The sequence below is a fragment of the Schistocerca piceifrons genome, chromosome 8 (assembly GCF_021461385.2).
Source record: "Schistocerca piceifrons isolate TAMUIC-IGC-003096 chromosome 8, iqSchPice1.1, whole genome shotgun sequence".
Classification (NCBI taxonomy): domain Eukaryota; kingdom Metazoa; phylum Arthropoda; class Insecta; order Orthoptera; family Acrididae; genus Schistocerca; species Schistocerca piceifrons.
The window spans coordinates 203,530,097-203,552,362 of record NC_060145.1 but is presented as its reverse complement, the minus strand read 5'-3'; the positions used below and the strand labels follow the sequence as shown (position 1 = coordinate 203,552,362).

Sequence of the window (22,266 nt, the reverse complement as noted above, 5' to 3'; positions counted from 1 at the left end):
CATCTTGGCATGTGCAATGACATAGGCTTCTTGCGTCAGTATATGCCGGTGACAGTTGATACTTGTTGACCAAGTCAAAATTTTTGTGTATTAGGTCTAACACTATTTTTGTAATGGCAGTGCTTTTCCTCCAGCACAAGGGGACGTGAGGCATATCGTTGAGCACTCGTGACATTACACCCTCGGTGGCCCCGTCCTCTCGCTATGTCAGCTGTACTGCAGCCCTGGCGTGGTGTGCTGGTGTCACAATTTCACTTTTCTCAAGACCCTGATGGCGAATTCCCCAGTGTGAACATAGTCTTGATATGGCTTCTTTCGGTAGACCACCTCAGCAGGTTTCTTGCACCATCCTGCCTTGACATATGTCTCCTGTATTGGTCATAGGTCTCTTCCTCTATGACAAGCAGTTCCGTAACGTAACAGACGATAGAGAGCACTGAATAAAATTTTCTTCATCTCGAAATGAACTTTCTCCTTCTGCCAAAGCTGCGAATATATATGTCACTATGGCCAAAGTTGTGACATCTGTTAAAATATAAATCGCTGGTTTGTTTTGCCTAGAGGGTCCAGTTTTAGCATCAGGCTACCATAACCTGGTCATTCTCTGATGCACAGTTCCAAGTTCACGTTCCAAGTAGGTATGGCACACATACTTCAAAATGAATTTGACAACCGTCTCCCAGGGGATGGCCTGATGATGGTACTTGATACTGAAACGTACAGCCAATAGGCAACATAAATGTGCGATTTTAGGCCAAAGCTAACAAGTTTTTCTGATCGCTTTAGTCACTGTCCCAATTGATAGTGTGTCGAGATTTTTAATGAATGGAACTTCGACTTTCCAGAAACATAAAATATAAATTTATTGATAAAGGCTATAAAACCGAACTATATCTTAATTACACTTTATTTGTACATTTCAGTCTTTTCATGCACATTCATCTCTTTCTCCACTGTGCACACCTATTGGGTTCTATTTCTGGAGGTCTACAACTCACCTCCTCCAGTGCACCCCGAACATGTAACGAAAAATTCTTATTATCTGAATATATCATTAGGCAGTCTAAATGCTGGGTTTCATTCTTTGTGAGAAGTTAATCTAACGTGGCTGCACGAGGTGAATGGACGTTGCTATCCATGAGGAGCAAGTTAAATAAGTTATTATTCTCAAATCTCAGTCGTTTCGTTGAAGTATAGTCAGCTCTGTACCTTTTAGGATCTGATGCACATGTTTTTGCTATCAGTGAATCCTGTGTTAGCAAAAAGCAGGAAATACTCATTTGTTATATAGGTAGCACAATGTACTTCCGTTTAATGCCGACGGCCACTCACATTTATTACGCTCATCTCCGTTTTCCTATTTTCCCAAATGTGATTAACTATTCAGCAACAATTTAGAAGACGTAAGTGGATTGTTTCGACTCTTCTGAGATAATGACACATCTCTTACCGACAGAAAGGCACCCCTGTTGATGGGGTAGAGGTGTCCAGCGGTGAGAACCAGCGGTTTCTGTGCGCGGACGATGAGGATTCTCAGAGCGTGCTTGAATCTCGCGCTGCACTCCACCCAGGAGCAGCTGTAAGCCGCCGTGGAAACCGACGCTGCCTGTGAACACCAGTGTAGAACGGTTCCACTGTAACATGACGTTTACACAAACACAAAACATTAGTGCCACCCAACTTGCATACTGTGCTGGAAGTATATGGCTCACACAAAAATGTCACTGACTTAACGAATAACAGGTCTAGGTGCTAAAAACTTCTTCATTTTACTCCACGAAAATTTCGGCTTTTACATCGCAGTAATTTTTTTAGTGCTATCTGAAACTGGCATTTTTATACAAACAAAAATTTTTATAAATGATACGATGAATTTTTGTTGGATACAGCGCATCGTGTGTGCTTCCTTTCCACGACCATGTCTCATTTAAACTAAGCAATCTTTTTAAAGAACATGATGTGCACGTGGCGACCTTCACTGTTACGAGTTTTGACACCAAACATCAGCACAAACAAAGTGGTGACTGCTGCGAAATCTACAGCTCTGACTGTAAAGCTAGCCAGAACTAACAAACGGGATGTAAATTTAAGACACGCAACAAGAAACATACATTAGAAATATGGACATACGCAGAAAGCACATTTCCTTATACAGTAATGAAAAAACCTTCTAAATTCTTCAAACAATGAAGAAGGGATACAAAATGGACAAGAATGACGAAACAGATAGTGATGCACACCTGCAAAAATAAAGTGAAAAGACGGTCAAGTGAACAGTAAGGCAACCCAGTTTTCTCGATATATGACACTCGTTATTGATATCTTTCCTCAAAGACACATTGAAATTTCATAGCTGTGTTCGTAAACAAGTTCTTTTAAGCAGCACACGTAGAGTCCATGGCACGCTAGCTGCCACTGCTGTTCCCCTTGTTTCTACCTCTACCCGCTTATGCTAAAGAATGTAACTTTGCCCTTGACCTACACACATAGTCCACCGCAAATATTTTAAAAGTTCATAAAATCTAAGTAGCTACCAAAAATGTACATTGGTAAGGCAACCATTTCTTTCAAATTTCGGAGATGTCAAAATATAGCTCCTTTTAATGCTGAGACATGATAATCACTTGACTTCTGTTCAACAAAGCGTAATGTAGAATGTATTTTATTTTTACTTCTTCTGTATTATACTGTACATGTGTACTTTTGTACTTATTTCATGAAGAAACTTCTACATTTCTGTTACATACTGTTTTAACTGTTCATTACACCATTAACTACAACGTTTGGTTGCATTTGTAATGCCAGTTATCGATTGAAGCAATTGGCTTCAATAAAAAGGTCGAAACTGGTCATGGTGTAAATAAAGAAATTTTAGTAGCTGGAGTAGATAACAATAATTCAGCACACAATTTCGGAGTAGAAGCGCTCTAAAAACATGCAGAAACCAGCAAGAAAATATTGTGAAAGTGGTGATCTACCTCCAGTACATCTTACATCCAACAGCTGTCCATTAAGTCCAGAAGTAACATAGTGCTTGTTTGTATTGTATCCAGAATGAGATTTTCACTCTGCAGCGGAGTGTGCGCTGATATAAAACTTCCTGGCAGATTAAAACTTTGTGCCGGACCGAGACTCGAACCCGGGTCCCGAGTTCGAGTCTCGGTCCGGCACACAGTTTTAATCTGCCAGGAAGTTTCATTCGTATTGTATCTTGCATGTTGGACTTTATTAAGATGAATGAGCAACAAATAAACAGAGAGGATCTGCCTCGCATCAGACGTAGAACACATGAAAAGGGACTTGTTCAGCGTACAAAATGCCTTGATAAGGAAATACTGGGTTCTCATATATCGTTGCAGGCCTCAAGAGTGTAAAAGTTCGCCGAAAGCTGAAAAGAGTCACTGAAGAGGGAGAAACGATGTCAGAGTCCTGACCGAACTCAATCATACCAAAATCGAGTCCAAGTGGATACTCTCGATGTCCGCTCTCTCCATGAGGTAACTGTCTTCAGCCATGACGCTATTCTCGCTGGACGTTTACACAGTAAATTGAGGTGGACTCAGAAAAGTGGCGTCACGGTCTAGAAACGAATAATGTACAGATCAGAGCTTCCTACTGCGTCGCAGAAAGAGATTTCCTGTAGCACTAGAACTGCCAACTTTTCGAATGGCAGGAACGAGCATGCCACACTAAACGGAAAAGAACAGTTTTGGGTATAGAATTCGAGACGTGAATAAAGAAAAATACATTTTATCTATCGAATTGTGGCGTCATACTTACTTCTTCAGATACGCTGTGAGCTGCCCAACAATAGAGGTACACCTGCCCTCCTGGAATGGGAAGGTAAGAAGCGCACTTCAGTGCGACACTCATGTCCTCTCCCTGTAAATGAAACACAGTTAAATATATGTGTATTACTGATTTAGCTGTTTACTTTAGGGAAGATTTTAGGGCCCATATTGACAATAATTTTGAGTTGTAGTAAGTTTTCGCCGTGGTATCATCGTCTTTGTTGTTAACCATCAATTGTACCTGGACCTGATTATGAAGCGGATTTGTCAAAGACCATGATCGCCGTAAACTGGTTTTGATCCTAATACGAAATAGTCGCCAATCTCTGTTTTAATAATTTGACTAAGCTGGTTTTGGTTGTACAAAATATGACACAAGCTATCAGATGATATACACTGGCGAGCCAAACCGTTATGACCACCTTCTAACGGTTTTTGGGCCATCTTTGTAACACATTATCACCGATTCTGCTTCTCATCGACTGTACAGTTCGTTGGTAGAGTTATGTGCACCAGGTATCTACGCAAAAATCATGTAATACCCGTAAATAACTGGCTACCGATTTTGTACGCTGTGATGTGGCTCGATATGGACTCAGAGAGGAAACATCGGATTCACATCACACGAATTTGGTGCCCAAGACATTAACGTCGTTTCAGTATCATGCTCCTCCAACCACTGTTGCACGATTATGGCATCGAGACCGGGCAATTACACTGCTGATAGGTGGCGTCGTCGTCAGGGAACGCATGAAGCATGTAGGAATGTATGTGGTCGGCAGCTGAAATGGTGTCTTCGACCACTACCACAGGTCCAATGCAAGAACAGGAGCGTTTTTGTCATACTTTAATGCTGTTCCCACCAGCTTGCGCCCGTGGCGCGGTTGCGAGCAGCAGTTCGCCTGTATGACAATGTTTGCGGAGTCGACCACCGACCTGGTGCAGCCGAAACGTGGTACATCTGTCATTTTCAGTGATATACCGTCCAATCTCGATGATTCCGAGCCCACTGCAATCACAATCAACGATATCGTTGGGCCAATGAGTGAACACGTAAGGATCGTTTGCTGCGAGGTCCAATGTTCAACAGTGAGCGCTGAATGTTTAATTCCGAACCATATGTCTGTCCACCAGCACTGTGTTATTTCGGCGGAGATGTCACAGACCGCCATCTATCCTACTTTACAGAGGAGACAAGCCTCCAAACCCCAAGTTCTGTGAAGACGCGTAGTCGGCCGGCTACTTGGCGTCTATTTGTAGATTCACTGCACTTCTGCCACTTTCTGTAGATGGTCACGGTGGTAGCACGTGAACATTCGACCAGCTTCGCCGTTTTCGACATACTCGGTCACACGCTCTGCGTAATAATGATCTGGTCTATGGCAAAGTCGCTTATCTCAGTGGATTTCTCCATTTTCAGTGCATATCTTCGCTAGAGTAAACTTCCATCCGTCACTGATCAGTTTACATGTTTTTATTACTGCTTCGCATGCCCACAACGTCATCATGAGGCATCAAACCGTGCAGTGGGCAGTGGTACCCACCACTGGTCGTAATGTTTTGCTGATCAGTGTAGTCCCTCAACGTAACAACCTGTCGCCTGCTCGTGGTCTCATCATAGACCTAGCACTCTGCATAGAGATTGACATTAATACACTAAGTACCGACGAGCTTTCCCATTAGCGAGACGCTGGTTCCCAGATGCGGGGCTATAAAACAGCTTATCTCAATTATTTTCCCAATCGCCGTATCTTATCGTCATTAGACTTAATTCCCATTCATCTCTGCTCCCCTTATATACGAGGTCATGCTGAAAAGCAATGCCTCCGAAATTTATATTGTATTCTCAATATCGTCCTGCATATTATTCCGTAGACTTTCCCGTTTCTTCGACACAAATTTTAGCCCTCTGCCGCAAGAGGGCTCTGAACTGCAGCATGTAACATGGCGGTGTGTACCGTAACTATGTTGGTACGTAAGGAACAGCTCAGAAAACTGAAAGCACGAATTCGAAGAGTTCGTCCACACATGGGGCACCCTTTCGTTCAGCACGACATGGCCAGACCACACACCAGCGCTGCGACATCTGCAACAATCCGACGCCTTGGGTTCATCGTCATCGATCCATCGTCCTCCATATAATCCCGACATGCCTGCATCTGATTTTCATCTGTTTCCGAAGCTAATAGAACGCCTTCGAGGACTTCATTTTGATAGCGATGAAGAGGTGAAGCAGGGCTGAGGTTATGGCGCCGTCAACAAATGGTTCAAATGGCTCTGAGCACAATGTGACTTAACATCTGAAGTCATCAGTCCCCTAGAACTTGGAACTACTTAAACCTAACTAACCTAAGGACAACACACACATCCATGCCTGAGGCAGGATTCGAACCTGCGACCGTAGCGGTCGCGCGGTTCCAGACTGAAGCGCCTAGAACCGCACGGTCACACCAGCCGGCGCTCCGTCACCAATGGCTAAATTTCTACAGTGACGGCATCAACAAATTTGTCTCTCGTTGGGAGAAAGATGTTCATTACCCATGTGACTACGTCGACAAACACCTATGTAGACATGAAGAACAAAGATGTGGGATGTTAATAATTTTTTATTTAAAATATAAAAAATTCGGAAGCACTAATTTTCAGCAATGATCTCGTACTCTCCTTTATGTGTCACGTGACTGCAGTGCCTACAGGCGTCAGTATACTCGTGTAGGGAGCCGTAATGATGATTTGGGTCAACCGGTATGACCATGAACTGTGTAATCTACCTGGAGATAATGCTCCTGCCTTTTTGTTAGACGTGATGTAATGTTAACTGTTCCAGCAAGATTTTTTCTTTCGGACTGAATGATGCGTAGTTTACATCACATTACTGATAGTTTTAGAATTTTTAAAGACATTATCGTGGCATTTTACTTGAACGTAATGTATGAGAAAGTCTTAAGATACGTCACGAGAGAACTGATCTCATGCTTTTTTTTTCCTTCCTTTCAGTTTCCTTTCCAGACAATATATAAATTAGAGTTCCTAATTTTTGTAAGATGGCCATAAAGAAACCAAAATCACAATCTGTAATTTAGTACGTAGTGACTCGTTCTTGGTTAGAAGTGTTACACATGATCACATAAAGTGAAACACATATGCCTAGTTTAAGAGTGATGGTCTTACGTATGTCGCTTGAAATAGCCCCATACATGCGATGACAACACTGCTAGCAAACTGCGTCATTGCTATGGGGCTCATGGCGTCTTGTACACGCGTGACGAACCTGGAACAAGGACGTAATTGTAAATGCTATGTGAAATGTCAGTGGAACTGTGCTACTGTTTTCTTTAAAACTGAGGAAAATCATTATGTAGGACCACAATGGACAACCATTTACTGTATTCGGCTTGTTCAGAAATTATTCCTCCGACCTATTTGACGAATTGGTTCTTTCAGTCCCGGGTAACAAGCTCATATTATCTGCATTTGTTACCATTGTTAACAGAAAATACGAGAATGCGCGCTGAATGATAGTAGCATAAACCGTGCAAAACGATAAGACAATACGTATTAATATACGTTTAAAACTATGCCAACAATTGGTTTTGGACGTCTGGTGAAATTCTGAAAGGCCATACGCTCATAACGCTTGTCTAATACGTGAATCAGTATAGATTTTCGAACCTATCACTAAATATCTGGTTTCACTCTTGCACTTCTGTGTATTCTTCATGCGCGTACAGCGCTATTCATAATTACAATGGCATGTAACGTCATAATCTGAGTGTCTGACTTCGTAGTCTGCTGTCTCGATGGGAGAACCTAGTTGTTAAACACCAGAAGTATAAAGCTGTTCACAGTCTGTCATAAATGAGTTTCCATATACACTACTGGAAATGGAAAATAGAACACATTGACACCGGTGTGTCAGACCCACCATACTTGCTCCGGACACTGCGAGAGGGCTGTACAAGCAATGATCACACGCACGGCACAGCGGACACACCAGGAACCGCGGTGTTGGCCGTCGAATGGCGCTAGCTGCGCAGCATTTGTGCACCGCCGCCGTCAGTGTCAGCCAGTTTGCCGTGGCATACGGAGCTCCATCGCAGTCTTTAACACTGGTAGCATGCCGCGACAGCGTGGACGTGAACCGTATGTGCAGTTGACGGGCTTTGAGCGAGGGCGTATAGTGGGCATGCGGGAGGCCGGGTGGACGTACCGCCGAATTGCTCAACACTTGGGGCGTGAGGTCTCCACAGTACATCGATGTTGTCGCCAGTGGTCGGCGGAAGGTGCACGTGCCCGTCGACCTGGGACCGGACCGCAGCGACGCACGGATGCACGCCAAGACCGTAGGATCCTATGCAGTGCCGTAGGGGACCGCACCGCCACTTCCCAGCAAATTAGGGGCACTGTTGCTCCTGGGCTATCGGCGAGGACCATTCGCAACCGTCTCCATGAAGCTGGGCTACGGTCCCGCACACCGTTAGGCCGTCTTCCGCTCACGCCCCAACATCGTGCAGCCCGCCTCCAGTGGTGTCGCGACAGGCGTGAATGGAGGGACGAATGGAGACGTGTCGTCTTCAGCGATGAGAGTCGCTTCTGCCTTGGTGCCAATGATGGTCGTATGCGTGTTTGGCGCCGTGGATGTGAGCGCCACAATCAGGACTGCATACGACCGAGGCACACAGGGCCAACACCCGGCATCATGGTGTGGGGAGCGATCTCCTACACTGGCCGTACACCACTGATGATCGTCGAGGGGACACTGAATAGTGCACGGTACATCCAAACCGTCATCGAACCCATCGTTCTACCATTCCTAGACCGGCAAGGGAACTTGCTGTTCCAACAGGACAATGCACGTCCGCATGTATCCTGTGCCACCCAACGTGCTCTAGAAGGTGTAAGTCAACTACCCTGGCCAGCAAGATCTCCGGATCTGTCCCCCATTGAGCATGTTTGGGACTGGATGAAGCGTCGTCTCACGCAGTCTGCACGTCCAGCACGAACGCTGGTCCAACTGAGGCGCCAGGTGGAAATGGCATGGCAAGCCGTTCCACAGGACTACATCCAGCATCTCTACGATCGTCTCCATGGGAGAATAGCAGCCTGCATTGCTGCGAAAGGTGGATGTACGCTGTGCTAGTGCCGACATTGTGCATGCTCTGTTGCCTGTGTCTATGTGCCTGTGGTTCTGTCAGTGTGATCATGTGATGTATCTGACCCCAGGAATGTGTCAATAAAGTGTCCCCTTCCTGGGACAATGAATTCACGGTGTTCTTATTTCAATTTCCAGGAGTGTATATGGGGATCATGAAGTATGAATATTACGTTGAGGTGTAACAGACCAAGGAAAAGAATTTTTAGCATCGAAATTACTGCACTAAAGGTCAAATGTGAAGCATAAGGCCAAGCTGTTTCCGAGGTGACCAGAATCCATGACTGCGATTTGAAAAAAAACATTTCGCTCCCAAATTCATTGGAATCTATTGGAATGAACTACTCTCTACATGGATGGGATCAGCTGAATAAGAAAATATCAATGTATCATTGTGATGGGTCAGTTTTGTCTGGTCAAGACAAAAGGAGAGATCTGGTGTCCTGAAATTTGTGATTCACTGTGCGTATCCGGTTCGTGCAATGTACAACTGCCCCATATAATTATCTCTTTCCAGACCTCCCATAAACGTTTTAAGATTCGGAAACGAAATTCGGTAGAACACTTTATTTTAGGTAGCCTCAAAACTTGCAACGACTTGGGTCTATACAGGGTGTATCAAAAAGGATGGCGCGAACTTACACAGCTGAGAGTACACGATAATAGAAGCACTAATGTCAAGTAAAAATGGGCTCCATAAAGCATACCATAAGAGCTATGAGATATTCTTGAGTTTAAATAGTGTGAAAGAAATCTCTTCTACAGCAAGCTCTTTGCTTTCCATATTTTGCGAAGTGGTAGTATGGACCAAAAAAAAAAAAATGTCCAGTACACATGTGCTCTAAAACGCATGCCTTAAAAGTCATGAGCACTTGTTCATTAGACGAGTTGTGTTCCAAAGTACCGAAGATGAACAGGTGTACATAGCAGTTAGGGTTCGCAAATTAGAGCGCATGTTTACTTGACATATTTTTTCTTGTTTTGGTCCATACTACCACTTCCAAGAATATGGAGAGCAGTAGAAGAAATCTGTTTCACAATATTTAAAATTACGAATATCTCATAGCTCTTAAGGTATGCGTTTTAGAGCCCATTTTTACTTACATCTGTGCTTCTATTATCGTGTATTTTCAGCCGTGTAAGACTGCGCCAACGTTCTTGTTACACCAAGTATATTCAACTTTTACTGCGAAACTCAACTACTGAAGCAAAGAATAAGAAGAATTTCGAAAATTAAAAAAAGGAGATTCGATTAACTGGTGTAGGAGACAGTGTTTTTTACCTGATGTGCTGTTTAGCTTTTACGATTCTGACTGAAGTAATACAAAAAAACAAAACTCCAGATAAAATATATAACGCTGTAAGAAGAACAAATGGTAATCCGAACATCAGTATAAAATAAAGGAATAAAATATTTTTATTTCGAAGGCGAACTGAACAGTAATGCCCTAGAACCATTTATGTGAATACGCTTAAAGCTTTTTAAATAAAACAAACGTTATTAACATTCTACATCTTTATTCTTAATACCTACATATACCTAGCGACGAAGGAATTTCTGCCAACAGACTACTTGTTGATACCGTCACTGTACACAGTCTGACTTCGTTGACAGAGCCACAACCTCCCCTCTGCTTGCACCGCTCCGTCACTATCAAAGTAGTCCTCGATGGTGTTATTTAAGTGCCGGCTGGAGTGGCCGTGCGGTTCAAGGCGCTACAGTCTGGAGCCCAGCGACCACTACGGTCGCAGGTTCGAATCCTGCCTCGGGCATGGATGTGTGTGATGTCCTTAGGTTAGTTAGGTTTAATTAGTTCTAAGTTCTAGGCGACTGATGACCTCAGAAGTTAAGTCGCATAGTGCTCAGAGCCATTTGAACCATTTGTTATTTAAGTTTTGGAAACAGATGAATGTCGGATGCGGCTAATTCGGGACTGTATGGAGGATGATCTATAACAGTGAACCCAAGGCGTCGCATTGGTGCTGATGTCGCAGCACCCACGCGCCGACGGAGTTTTCTATCGTTAGATTTTTGGTTACAAGCTATTTCTCACGCAACGACGTAGTTAAGTTACAAACCCACATGTTACACCCTACAATGTGCGGCAAGGGACTGAAACTTGTTTGAAGGAAGCGGGAAATTCGACCAAGTAATATGCTGACAATGAGAACGGGGTAAATTATAGATGCTATTGGGGACAGAATAAAAATTTCGGAGGCATTACTTCTCAGCACGCCCTCGTAGTTCTGATACAAAACAAATTATTTAGCACAATTTCAGACTAGAATAGCATAAAGAGTGTGATTCCTTAATCAAAATACTCTTCCTTACGTTAAGAGATCACCATAGGAAAACATATGAAAATTATCTATTTGCACTTTTTATTAGATCTTTCATGCGACACAATTTATATAGTAGGATTTGAGCAACGTCATTAACACTCAGGTCAAAACAAATGATGATTAATCAATTTTGAACAGTTCAGCAGAATATCTGAGCGGGTAAGAATTAACCTAAAGGTGATTGTTCTCTGTCATGTGTGTCAGAGTCAATAATTTCTTCAATATGAACTATGTGATCAAAAGTATCCGGATACCTGGCTGAAAATGACTTACAAGTTCGTGGCGCCCTCCATCAGCAATAGTGGAATTCAATATGGTGTTGGCCGACCCTTAGCCTTAAAGACAGCTTCCCCTCCCGCAGGCATACGTTCAATCAGCTTCCGGAACGTTTCTTGGGGAATGGCAGCCCATTCTTCACGGAGAGCTGCACTGAGGAGAGGTATCGATATCTGTCGGTGAGGCCTGCACAAAGTCGGCGTTCCAAAACATCCCAAAGGTGTTCTATAGGATTCAGATCAGGACTCTGTGCGCGCCAGCCCATTACAAGGATGTTATTATAGTGTAATCACTCCGCCACAGACCGTGCACTATGAACAGGGGCTCCATCGTGGTGAAAGATGCCATCGCCGTCCCCGAATTGCTTTTCAACAGTGGAAAGTAAGAAGGTGCTTAAAACATCAATGTAGGTCTCTGCTGTGATAGCGCCACGAAAAACAACAAGGGGTGCAAGTCCCCTCCATGAAAAACACAACCGGACCGGAACACCATCGCCTCCGAATATTACTTTTGGCACCACACATGCTTGCAGATGACGTTCACAGGGCATTCGCCATATCCACACCCTGCCATCGGATCGCCACATTGTGTACAGTGATTCGTCACTCCGCACAACGTTTGCACTGTTCAATCCTCCTGTGTTTACGCAATTTTCGCCAAGCAAGGCGTCGATTGGCATTTACCTGCGTGATGTGTGGCCTATGAGCAGCAACTCTACCATGAAATTTAAGTTTTCTCACGTCCCGCCTAACTGCCATAGTACTGGCAGTGGATCCTGATGCAGTTTGGAATTCCTGTGTGATGGTCTGGGTAGATGTCTGCCTATTACACATTACGACCCCCTTAAACTGTCGACGGTCTCTTGTCAGTCAACAGATGAGGTCGGCCTGTGCGCTTTTGTGTTGTATGTGTCCCTTCACGTTTACACTTCACCATCACATCGGAAATAGTGGACCTGGGGATGTTTAGGAGTGTGGAAATCTCGCGTACAGACGTGTGGCACAAGCGACACCCAATCACCTGACCAAGTTCGAAGTCCGTGAAATCCGCGGAGCGCCCTATTCTGCTCTCTCACGATGTGTAATGACTACTGATGTCGCTGATATGATCGGCAGTAGGTGGCAGCACAATGCTCCTAATATGAAGAACGTATGTTTTTGGGGGTGTCCGAATACTTTTGATCACATAGTGTACCTTCGACGTACGAGGCGCTGCAGGTAGAGGTCCATATTCTAATATTAACTGGGGAGTGACGACAAGTTTATTTTTTGTAGTCTGTAACGTACCTTTCATCTGTTTCCTTCACCTACGAAATGGGGCTATCGCTAATAGTAATGTTATCTTGAAGTTATCTACTGGATGTTGCAGGTGTTTCCTACCTGAAAGCAGATTTTTAAATAATTTAAATACACTACCTCCCGATAATCATTCAGTCAGATTTTCTATGAGCTATCATGACACATTCTTCAGAGTCTAATTCATTGCAATTATGCGAGGAGCCCTTCTTTGCATAAGCAGCTCGTCATTAAAGAGATGGATCCGACAAAACTGACCAAATTTGCCATTCAGTTTGTCGATAATCTCCCATACAGTCTGGAACCGCGTGACCGCTACGGTCGCAGGTTCGAATCCTGCCTCGCGCATGGATGTATGTGATGTCCTTAGGTTAGTTAGGTTTAAGTTGTTCTAAGTTCTAGGGGACTGATGACCTCAGCAGTTAAGTCCCATAGTGTTCAGAGCCATTTGAACCATTTTTGATTATCTCCCCATCAGCCTCCTCATCATTTGAAAGTTCGAGGAACGCTCACTGTACATACTTAATAACGAGGAAATAAACTACTCCTGCCGGGTTTGGCCAGGGCTGCGTAAAAGGTGTGGAGGAGGCAAGTCCGCCAGGATGGGCATCTAAATAAAATCGCGCTTGTCTTCCAGGTAGGCTGTTGTGCAGAGGGTTGTCCCCTCTCGCAAATAAAATATGTAGGTCAGGATTGTCTACGCCTCGGGGACAGGACTATCTCACTGGTATCCGACAACGCGGTGGACACTAGACTTCTGTTTTGAAACCTGGAAAATCAGCTGCCTACACAAGCCAGGTTATGTATATGATTCGGAAATCACATTACAGTGCTTTCCATAATACTCTGATGTGAGAAAAGTAATGGGATAGCAATATGCACATATACAGATGGCGGTAGTATCGCGTACAAAAAAAAAAAAGGGCAGTTCACTTTCGGAGCCGTCATTTGTCCTTACGTTATTCATCTAGAAATATTATAGACTTGACTACGGCGCACGGCGAGGATTAGCAGACTTTGAAGGCGGAACAGTAGCTATACGCGTAGGACATTCCATTTCAAAAATCGTTAGAGAATTCTGTATCCCGAGATCAACAGTGTCAAGACCGTGCAGTGAGTACCCAAACTCAGGAGTTACCTCTCACCAAGGACAAATCGACGACCGACGGCCTTTACTTAACAACCGAGACCAGCGGCTTTTGCTTACATCTGTCAGTGCTAACAGACAAACTGCGTGAAATAACTACAGAATTAAATGTGGGGCGTACGTCGGACGTATCCTTTAAAGCTGTTCCGCTAAATTGCGTTAATGGGCTATGGCAGAAGATGACCAACGCCAGACCAGTCGCTTTTCTAACAGCACGACATTGACAGCAATCCTCTCCAGGGCTCCTGGCAATAACGGTTGGACCAAAGACTACTACAGAACCGTGGAATGGCCAGATGACTCCCGATGGTAAGGTGTGGCATGGACGGCATGAAGCCATGAACCCTAGCTCTCAACAAAGCACTGTGCAAACTGGTGGTGGCTTCATAATGGTGTGGGGTTTGTTTACGTTCAATGGACTGGATTCTCTGGTCAAAGGGAACCGATCATCGGTAGTAAGTGGCTAGGTTCGGGTACTTGGAGGCCCTTAGCAGCCATTTTACAGCCTATTAATTGCACTGTAGCTTCTAAGTAGGCTATTAATTGTCTACTTGCTACTGTGGAAAACGGCAACGGCGCGGTCACTATAGATGGAGGACGGGCTCGCGTGACATGACAGTAGGTAGCATAAACACCGCATCCTTCTAAAAAGACCTACCACAGTAATTGTCTTGCGTGGGATCTGAAATTCAAGCTCTTACACCAAGCTGGTATAAGCTGTTGATGCAAGCGACGGTACGAAATGAAACGATAACGTCGTCTGCCTAGAGCTACGACAGTATTCGCTTTACCATCTTTTGGTTTTTGAGTCAGTCCCAAATGCATACTACATAGCCTAGCAAGATATGTCAGTAGGGAGCTCGTTCTAGATTAAACAGGCACAGGAAATAGAGGAGAACGAAGGAAGAGCAGAGCATTTCGCCAAATGATCGTTTCCTCAGAGTGAAAGCGCCGCGACATTGCTCTGACACTTCCATAGCAGACTATTCGAAAGGTGCACTGTGCGTCGCGATATGGTTTACAGTAAAATTTCCTAGAGCCTGCTTTCCTAGAGCAGACAACCGATGTACTGATTCCTGCTTGGTATATCTCGCGAAAATACCATGAAGGTAAAATTACAGGGATTAGAGCTCTCACGGAGACCTACTGAAAATTATTCAGGGCTGGAAAGGGAGGAAGTACTACTGGTGCACAACGTATCGTCTGTCCTACAACATCAGGCGGTCTGATAAGTACAGATGTATAGTTTTATAGAAATATTGCTAAGGAACCATTTTCTTCGTGGCATATTAGTGCACAACTATGTTTTCACCTTCAAGTGTGTCCTTGTGGTGCGACTAGTTTCATCAAGGACAAAGTTCAGTAGAAGCCGACTTGAAATAAGCAAGGCATTCATGAAGTTCCGCTGTCATTTCATAATACCATAACTCGGAAACTCTTTCTGATACAGCATTGTGGTTCCTTGTAGAACGTTTAGCAGCTCTCGAAGTTTCTGTCCGTATGCAGGAAATTCAGTGTACGACCGAATTGTCGTACACTGACGATATTCGAGCCCTACCGAGGTGAGGATCTGAAGTCCAGCGTCAACAGTTCCGATTACTTCATTGATTCGTCCACGGATGGTAGAAATTCTGATTGGTGTTTTGTACATGCTGTCCTTAACGTAAGCCCACAAAAATAAGTCTAATGAGCCATATCCTGAGAGCATGGGGTCAACGCTATGACAACATAGCCGTACACCCACCTCTCAGAAACTGTGTCTTAGAGTCAACACGCACTTTCAAATTCTAATGTGACGGTACACTATGACTCTGTAACATGATGGGTGGCTGCTCCCCTTCGATCTAAGGTAGAAGGAACTGTTCGAACATGTCCAGGCAATATCGCTAATACCGAACGTGTGAGCCTGTATTTTACGAATAACTATATAGTTTTTAAAATATTCTTTATGATCGGTCCAGTAATGGGAATAGATCGAGTGTAATATATTGTGGTTTCAAAAAGCTTCATTTGATTTCACAAGGATATATCTTTTGGATGCGTACCGGTTTGTTCTGGCATCAAAGTATTCATTCACCTTACACAAATGTCAATGCGTCCTTCACGGCAAACATTTAGAAATTAAGTAAGTACAGAACCACACTTTTCCGAGATTTCTGAAGTTATTGACTCGACAGATGATACTATGTAGCATTGTAAGCTGACAGGGAAAGCTATGGACGCGTTCTATTCTTGCTCAATTTCCCCATTAAAAAAATCACATATCGTAAAATCACGTGACCCTGGAGTGCAATGACTCTTACGGTCGTATGCGTCGTTGAGGCAGCACATTACTAAGAACATTGTGGTGGGCAGATGTAATTGAGAACACTTGTTATAAATGAGTGTGCAATACTCAATTTGTTGTTTTCGTCCGCCATCTCGATTAGGCACATTTGAGCGAGGTAGGACTACATGAGCTTGAAACTCACTGCTAGCGTTAACGAAATATTTTAATTTCGATGCGTTACTTAACATTCATGCCAAATTCCTATCTCCACTGTTGTTGAATAAATAATCTTGTGAAATTGGACGATTCTCTTTGAATTGCAAACCTGCATTTTGGGTTCCATATTTGACATACATATTAACCACTAACGTACCTGAGAATCTTTTGGTGGCTGTCGATGCAAACGCACAATCTTCTGTACATTCCGTCATAATGTTTGTCTGTCGGTATCTGATCCCACCGACGAGGATTTTCGTTTGCCTCTACTGGAATCACTTCCTGCTTCAACTTCAAAATACGTTCTCCGAGGATCTTCAGCTGAGCAACTACGAGGATCAAGATGGACGCAAACAGGCAGTCCAGTGCGAAGCTGATCTGACTCACGTACAGGCCACATACGCACTGGACAGTGTACGAGAGTGGGTAGTAGTTACTGTTGTTGTCCCACGCGTGCTGCGAAAGTGGAAGCCGCCGATCTTCTGCATGCACAACAAGGGGAATGGGATACCAGACGAAGCACTGTGAGAGCATAAACAGCAGCATTCCCATAGTAATGCGGGACGCACGTCTGCGAGAGTCGTGCAGGATTGCCGCCAGCGCAGGATCCTTGGAGCTATCTTCGTCCTGTACCGCTATGAGACCAGCCATATTCCGTACCATCAAGTTGTAACTATGTGAGTCGCTCACAAAGAGAACCATCTTCATGAAGCCACAGATCAATGTCGAAGTGATCATCAACTGCAGAGTGGTTTCCTCAAGCTTCCCCAAAGTGCAGTAAACTGCTAGCAGAGACTCCACAACGCTCCACAAGCCCAGTGTGAATGCGAAGGCTGTGTACAGAGTGAACACTGAAGAGTGACCCAACGGCCACATTCCCGTAAGCCACAGGTGACGGATGTTCAGTTTTAGGACTGAATGTCCACTTTCTGTCCAAGATAGCGGTTTTTCCACACGTTCTCGTCGATAGGACTGCTTCTGGTTAACAGCACAAATAGAAAACAGGTAGCGCATGCTTATATTCGACTATACGTGGTCTTCAACGACGATGTAGCCTTCAGGCAGCTGGGATCCTAATCAGATACCTTCCGTAACTAAGAGAAGCGGGACAAGCTGACGGCACAGAAGAACTGAACGGTTCAACAATCTCCTCGACCTTTTAACTTCATCGAAGTGGAAGATGTTCTTTATATATGCATATGACAGCAGTTTGGAACATTTGCAGCCAGAGACGAAAGTTCTGAATTATCAAGTCACATTAAAGCATTCAGTGGATGATTAATTTAGTCTCCTCTGCTGCTCTTCGATCCTAGTTATATAATATAAACAAACTCAGCATGACAATTACCTAAATGATAGATAACCTGCCATGTATTGAATATAGTCTCCAACAAGGAGGGTAATTACGTCGTTAAAAAATGATGACATTTCATACCGCAGTGTAAGCCATGAGTGGAAAATAAAACACCAAACTTCCATATGACAAATGATTATACCGCTTCTAGATTTATTAACACTGCACGCAGTTTATGTGATTATTTAAAAGATAGTTGATAATATTTCTACTCACATATACAAAAAATGAAACTACAAGTCAAATGTTTTACAAGAATTGCTTGCTGCTGTACGCAGTGCGTTTGTGTCGTTCATATCAACCGAATTCGGGATGCTTTCTCCACCAAAACCATTACTGAGTTCTTTCACATTTCTTTGCAGCTGAGGTATTCCACATTCTCTAGTGGCCACGACAACAACGGACGCAACTCCAACATTTTTCACGCTAGTTTATATTTTCAGCAGATACATTTTTTCAAACGGTTCCAAATTGACTACACCTCATTAGATTTCAGAGATAAATAGTATTTTCAGTCTGGTGTATCACATATCTGCACTGAATTTTGCGTTTAATAATTTACAGACCTCAGCCTCTAACAGCTGCGATGGCAAAGTACTGAGTTAAACAAAACATTTCGCGTGAAACCAATGAAATGCATTTTAACACAAGTTTGGTGAACAAAGTTCCCTATTCGTCCTGTGTTAAGTTGTTGCTAGTAAGATTTATTAATATATTTCACCGTTGTGACATTACAATGACCCACGTGGCATAGTGAGCGTAGACTCTTTTCGGTAATTTATACGCACATTGTTAACACTTATTTTACGAGAATCTGTGCTTGTTTCTGTTCCGGAACTTATACTCTTCGGGTGTCTCTCGTTTCGTTTCGTTTACGCACCAACTCCAGCTCTCTGAGAAGGCCGATAGCTGCGTCGTCTGTAGACAATGTCAGAGGCCTAGATATACTATTTATTATATATCTATGCAGTATATTACTAATAGTGGCAATTTTATCATACATGCTATACGCATTTACCACCTGTTTTAACCGGATGCCTTTTATCCGTCTGCTTTATTCTATGATTCCTTCCGTCCTCTCCCTATCTGCTACAATATCCGTAAACAAGTAATTTATTTTGATCAGCACTGTGTAGATGCGTCAAGTGATTCCCATAAATTGAGAAAGACATCATATAGCACAGCACATTAACTATTCTTAAAGCGAAAATTCTCTCACGAATTACGCTTTAGTAACTACTGAGTTATCTGTCAATAAACTATATGGTAGGTTGGCACGTTTTATACACCTGTCCCACGATACTTCCAAATTCTCACATATTCTAATATCTGTTTTAATATTCTATATGTATGTAAACTGCAGTTGCTTGCTTGCCTCCATCTGGATATGCGGACTAACCACTAATACGTACAAGACAGACTCATAGACTCACGAGGAATATATATATATATATATATATATATATATATATATATATATATATATATTTCGTGGAAATTGTCTGAATTACAATGAATTGAAGTTAAGATGCCTGGTAAACAGTGGCTTTACCAGTACCTTAAGAACGCAGAAACTGGGATGTAATTTGCGTGTTGTGTGATGTTCCGGCGGTGGAAAACGTAGCCGGAAAACGAAAGATTGTGCGATCAAATCCTGGGCGGTACACATTTCGGAATATGGTGACAATTTCAGACTCCCAACTTCAGCGTCCCTCGGAACAGCAATCGCTATTTCCACTCTAAATTCACTGGAAATTCTTCGAATGACGGGCAGTACGTTATTCAACTTCAAAATATCGTAATAAGTATGACCAATAACGAAAGATAACCACTTCGTCATCAGGCCGTGATATGAGACTTGGAATTTGAAATAATAAACTATTTTTAATCTATAGCTTCCCCGCGATTGTTTGAGAACAATTCCTCAGAAAAAAAAAAGAAAAAAACATGTGGAGCCATAATCTGCGTTGTTCTATTTTTATAGTACATGTAACCGTTTACCAAGAACTACTTCAACAACTTCGCTTCGTGTACACGCAGTACGTTCCTTCAGCAGCGCAGCAAATGACTCAACTTTGAGCTTTTCCCATCCTTGAATCAAACCTAGATATAGACACGAAACTTTGGGTGGCATGGCGGAGAAGCCAGCCAAAAAGTGACCGAGACAAGGAATTGCGGCAATGAGTGTCAACAGTTTGCCACAGTTCGTTCTAAAGTTCACAAGATGTGTATTGTAGCACGAGCTGAACTTGTACGTCTCGCGTGTTTTTGTAAACATACTACTTAAAACACGATGTGCTCCCGTCATTACCATGAGATGTCACTCAAAGGTTGATTCAATATGGAAGACACAACATTCATGCCTCCAGGTAACGTTCCTGCCGTGCCCTGCTTACACAGCTTACGTTACGTGAAAGCGAAGATTTTCAGTTACTTAAAGTTGTTCTCTGAAATTTAATCAAAACTCTACGCAGCAGCCAAATATTCACTCGTGTTATGGCTTGTCAAATGACGCGAAGGATGTCACACAGTCATTCACACTGGTCCTCAGTGGGTAGCCGTACTTTAACTATGACCACCTGTTTTCTACGGACTGAAGACTTGTGTGTCAAGAAGAGAGACCTTGCGCCTGTTATTGAAACTGTTTTATGTGAACGGAAGCAATTACAGCTCGCGTTTAGAGTATCGCCAAGTGAAAAATCTGAGGAGACGCCCGATATCATTAAATGATTTACAGATGACGATAATGAAATTTTAAAACACGGTTGAGCTTGGTGTGACACCTAGAATAGGCAGGCTTCCGATATCTGTGGAAGTTATTGGCGAGATTGAGGTTGCTGTAAGTGACCCATCAGCAAGTGCCCCAGATAGTGTTAGTGCTCGTGTAGTATCACAAGAAGTGATCATCCTACTGTCAACAGTACGGAAAGTTTAGCGGCCTATTTTACCTTGCTGCCCAAACACGATCTAAAAGGTACAGAAACTGAAATATCATGATTCGCGGCAACGTTCTGAATTTGTTCTTCGGGTTCTGCCATGATTCCACGATGATGACATATTGCTGTACATTATTCTGTGGTGTGATGAGGCATATTTTACACTACAGGGTGCAGTGAATACACGTAACTGCCGAATCTGGAGTGCTGCTGAACCGCGTGTTGTGCTCGAAGAGCCACTGCACACGCCGTTTGTGACTGTGTGGTGTGGATCCACAAGCACTTTCATTCACGGTCCACTTTTCTTTGAAGAGAGCACATCCATAGGTCGTTTCAGGTGTACCGTGCTGCACGATATCGAGACCTCCTTCTACAACATTGTTTCCCGCTTTAGAAGAGCCCGTTTGTGTTGGAAGATCTAGTTAAAGGAACCTTCGACGAACGTGTTATCATCAGTGGTAAATCAGATGCGTGGCCTGCAAGACCACCTGACCTGAATATACATGACTTTTGCATTTGGAGATACCTAAAAGAGCGCGTTCGCTGGTACTCGTCCGACATGTATCTGGTCTGAAGGCGAATAAACAGATACACGTTGTCCAGTCTCTACTGGAACCTCTGCGAGCAACTGTTGGTCACGTCGTTTTACAGATACAGTACCTAGTCGACGTCTCCGGTGCTCTCACTGAACATATCGTGCAGTCGACAGTTAATAATAAAATCAACACTGTGCCTTTATCAATTTTTTGACTTAATCTGCCCTCGTCTGTACCTAATTCCTACATGTGAATCATTTCTTTACGTCTTCCTTGCAGTCACAGCACCAGATTAGCACCAAAAACTGGAACGTATTTTTGCAGCGTAATTGGTTTCGCATTAACGCATTAGAAAACGTATAAGTTTCGCTGGTACATTATAATTACAGCCCACACTGGATCTCTGTAAGTAGCTGCACCTTAATTACAACCACACGATAATTCGAACTACTAGCGAGTAGCAGGGCTCGGTTACCAGCTCAAAATATTTGTCTCTAAAATATGAGATCCGTGACTAGCATGACATTAGGCTGGTTTAGAAAATGAATACATTTTTCTCGAAATGTTGCTCTTATTTGTGTCATTTTTGTTCCTTACGTTTATGACCTTCTCTAACAGCATAACCGCTCTTGTAAGGGATAGCTTCCTTTCCTATTAAAAGACTGCGTAGCTACCAGTCGTATTGCATTCTTTCCACGTCAGATCCCCCTGAATGTTTCCCATTCTTATATTTCTAGTTCGCAAAATAGTTGTTATTCCCGAAGTCAACTCCACAGCCGTCAACAAAATATTGACAGAACTTTTTGTCTTGGGTCACTGTGGTTATTAGTTCTTTTCGCTCGAACTTACGTTGATCTCATCTCTGACCATCAAAAGAAGAATTGCAATATCTTGCTGTGTTCATGAATATCAACCGAGGCATTTTACTTTCCAGTCACATAATAGAGTGTC

The 22,266-nt window shown here is 43.3% G+C and overlaps 1 protein-coding gene across 1 annotated transcript; it reads right to left on the bottom strand.

Moving 5' to 3' along the window:
- Window positions 1–202: 202 nt before the first annotated feature.
- On the bottom strand, window positions 203–17,140 carry LOC124712194 (odorant receptor Or2-like). Its single transcript, XM_047242490.1, has 5 exons — window positions 16,647–17,140; window positions 6,963–7,062; window positions 3,781–3,882; window positions 1,451–1,606; window positions 203–268 (listed from the first exon to the last, which is right to left on the bottom strand). Exons 1-5 carry the CDS (start codon window positions 17,138–17,140, stop codon window positions 203–205), a joined length of 918 nt encoding a protein of 305 aa, XP_047098446.1.
- Between the last annotated feature and the right edge of the window lie 5,126 nt (window positions 17,141–22,266).

Coding starts and splice junctions, on each gene's coding strand:
- LOC124712194 (XM_047242490.1), bottom strand. CDS start 17,140: ATGGCTGGTCTCATAGCGGTACAGGACGAAGATAGCTCCAAGGATCCT. Junction 3,883..6,962: donor GGCTATTTCAAGCGACATAC/GTAAGACCATCA, acceptor TTTCATTTACAG/GGAGAGGACATGAGTGTCGC. Junction 1,607..3,780: donor CTCACAGCGTATCTGAAGAA/GTAAGTATGACG, acceptor TGGTGTTCACAG/GCAGCGTCGGTTTCCACGGC.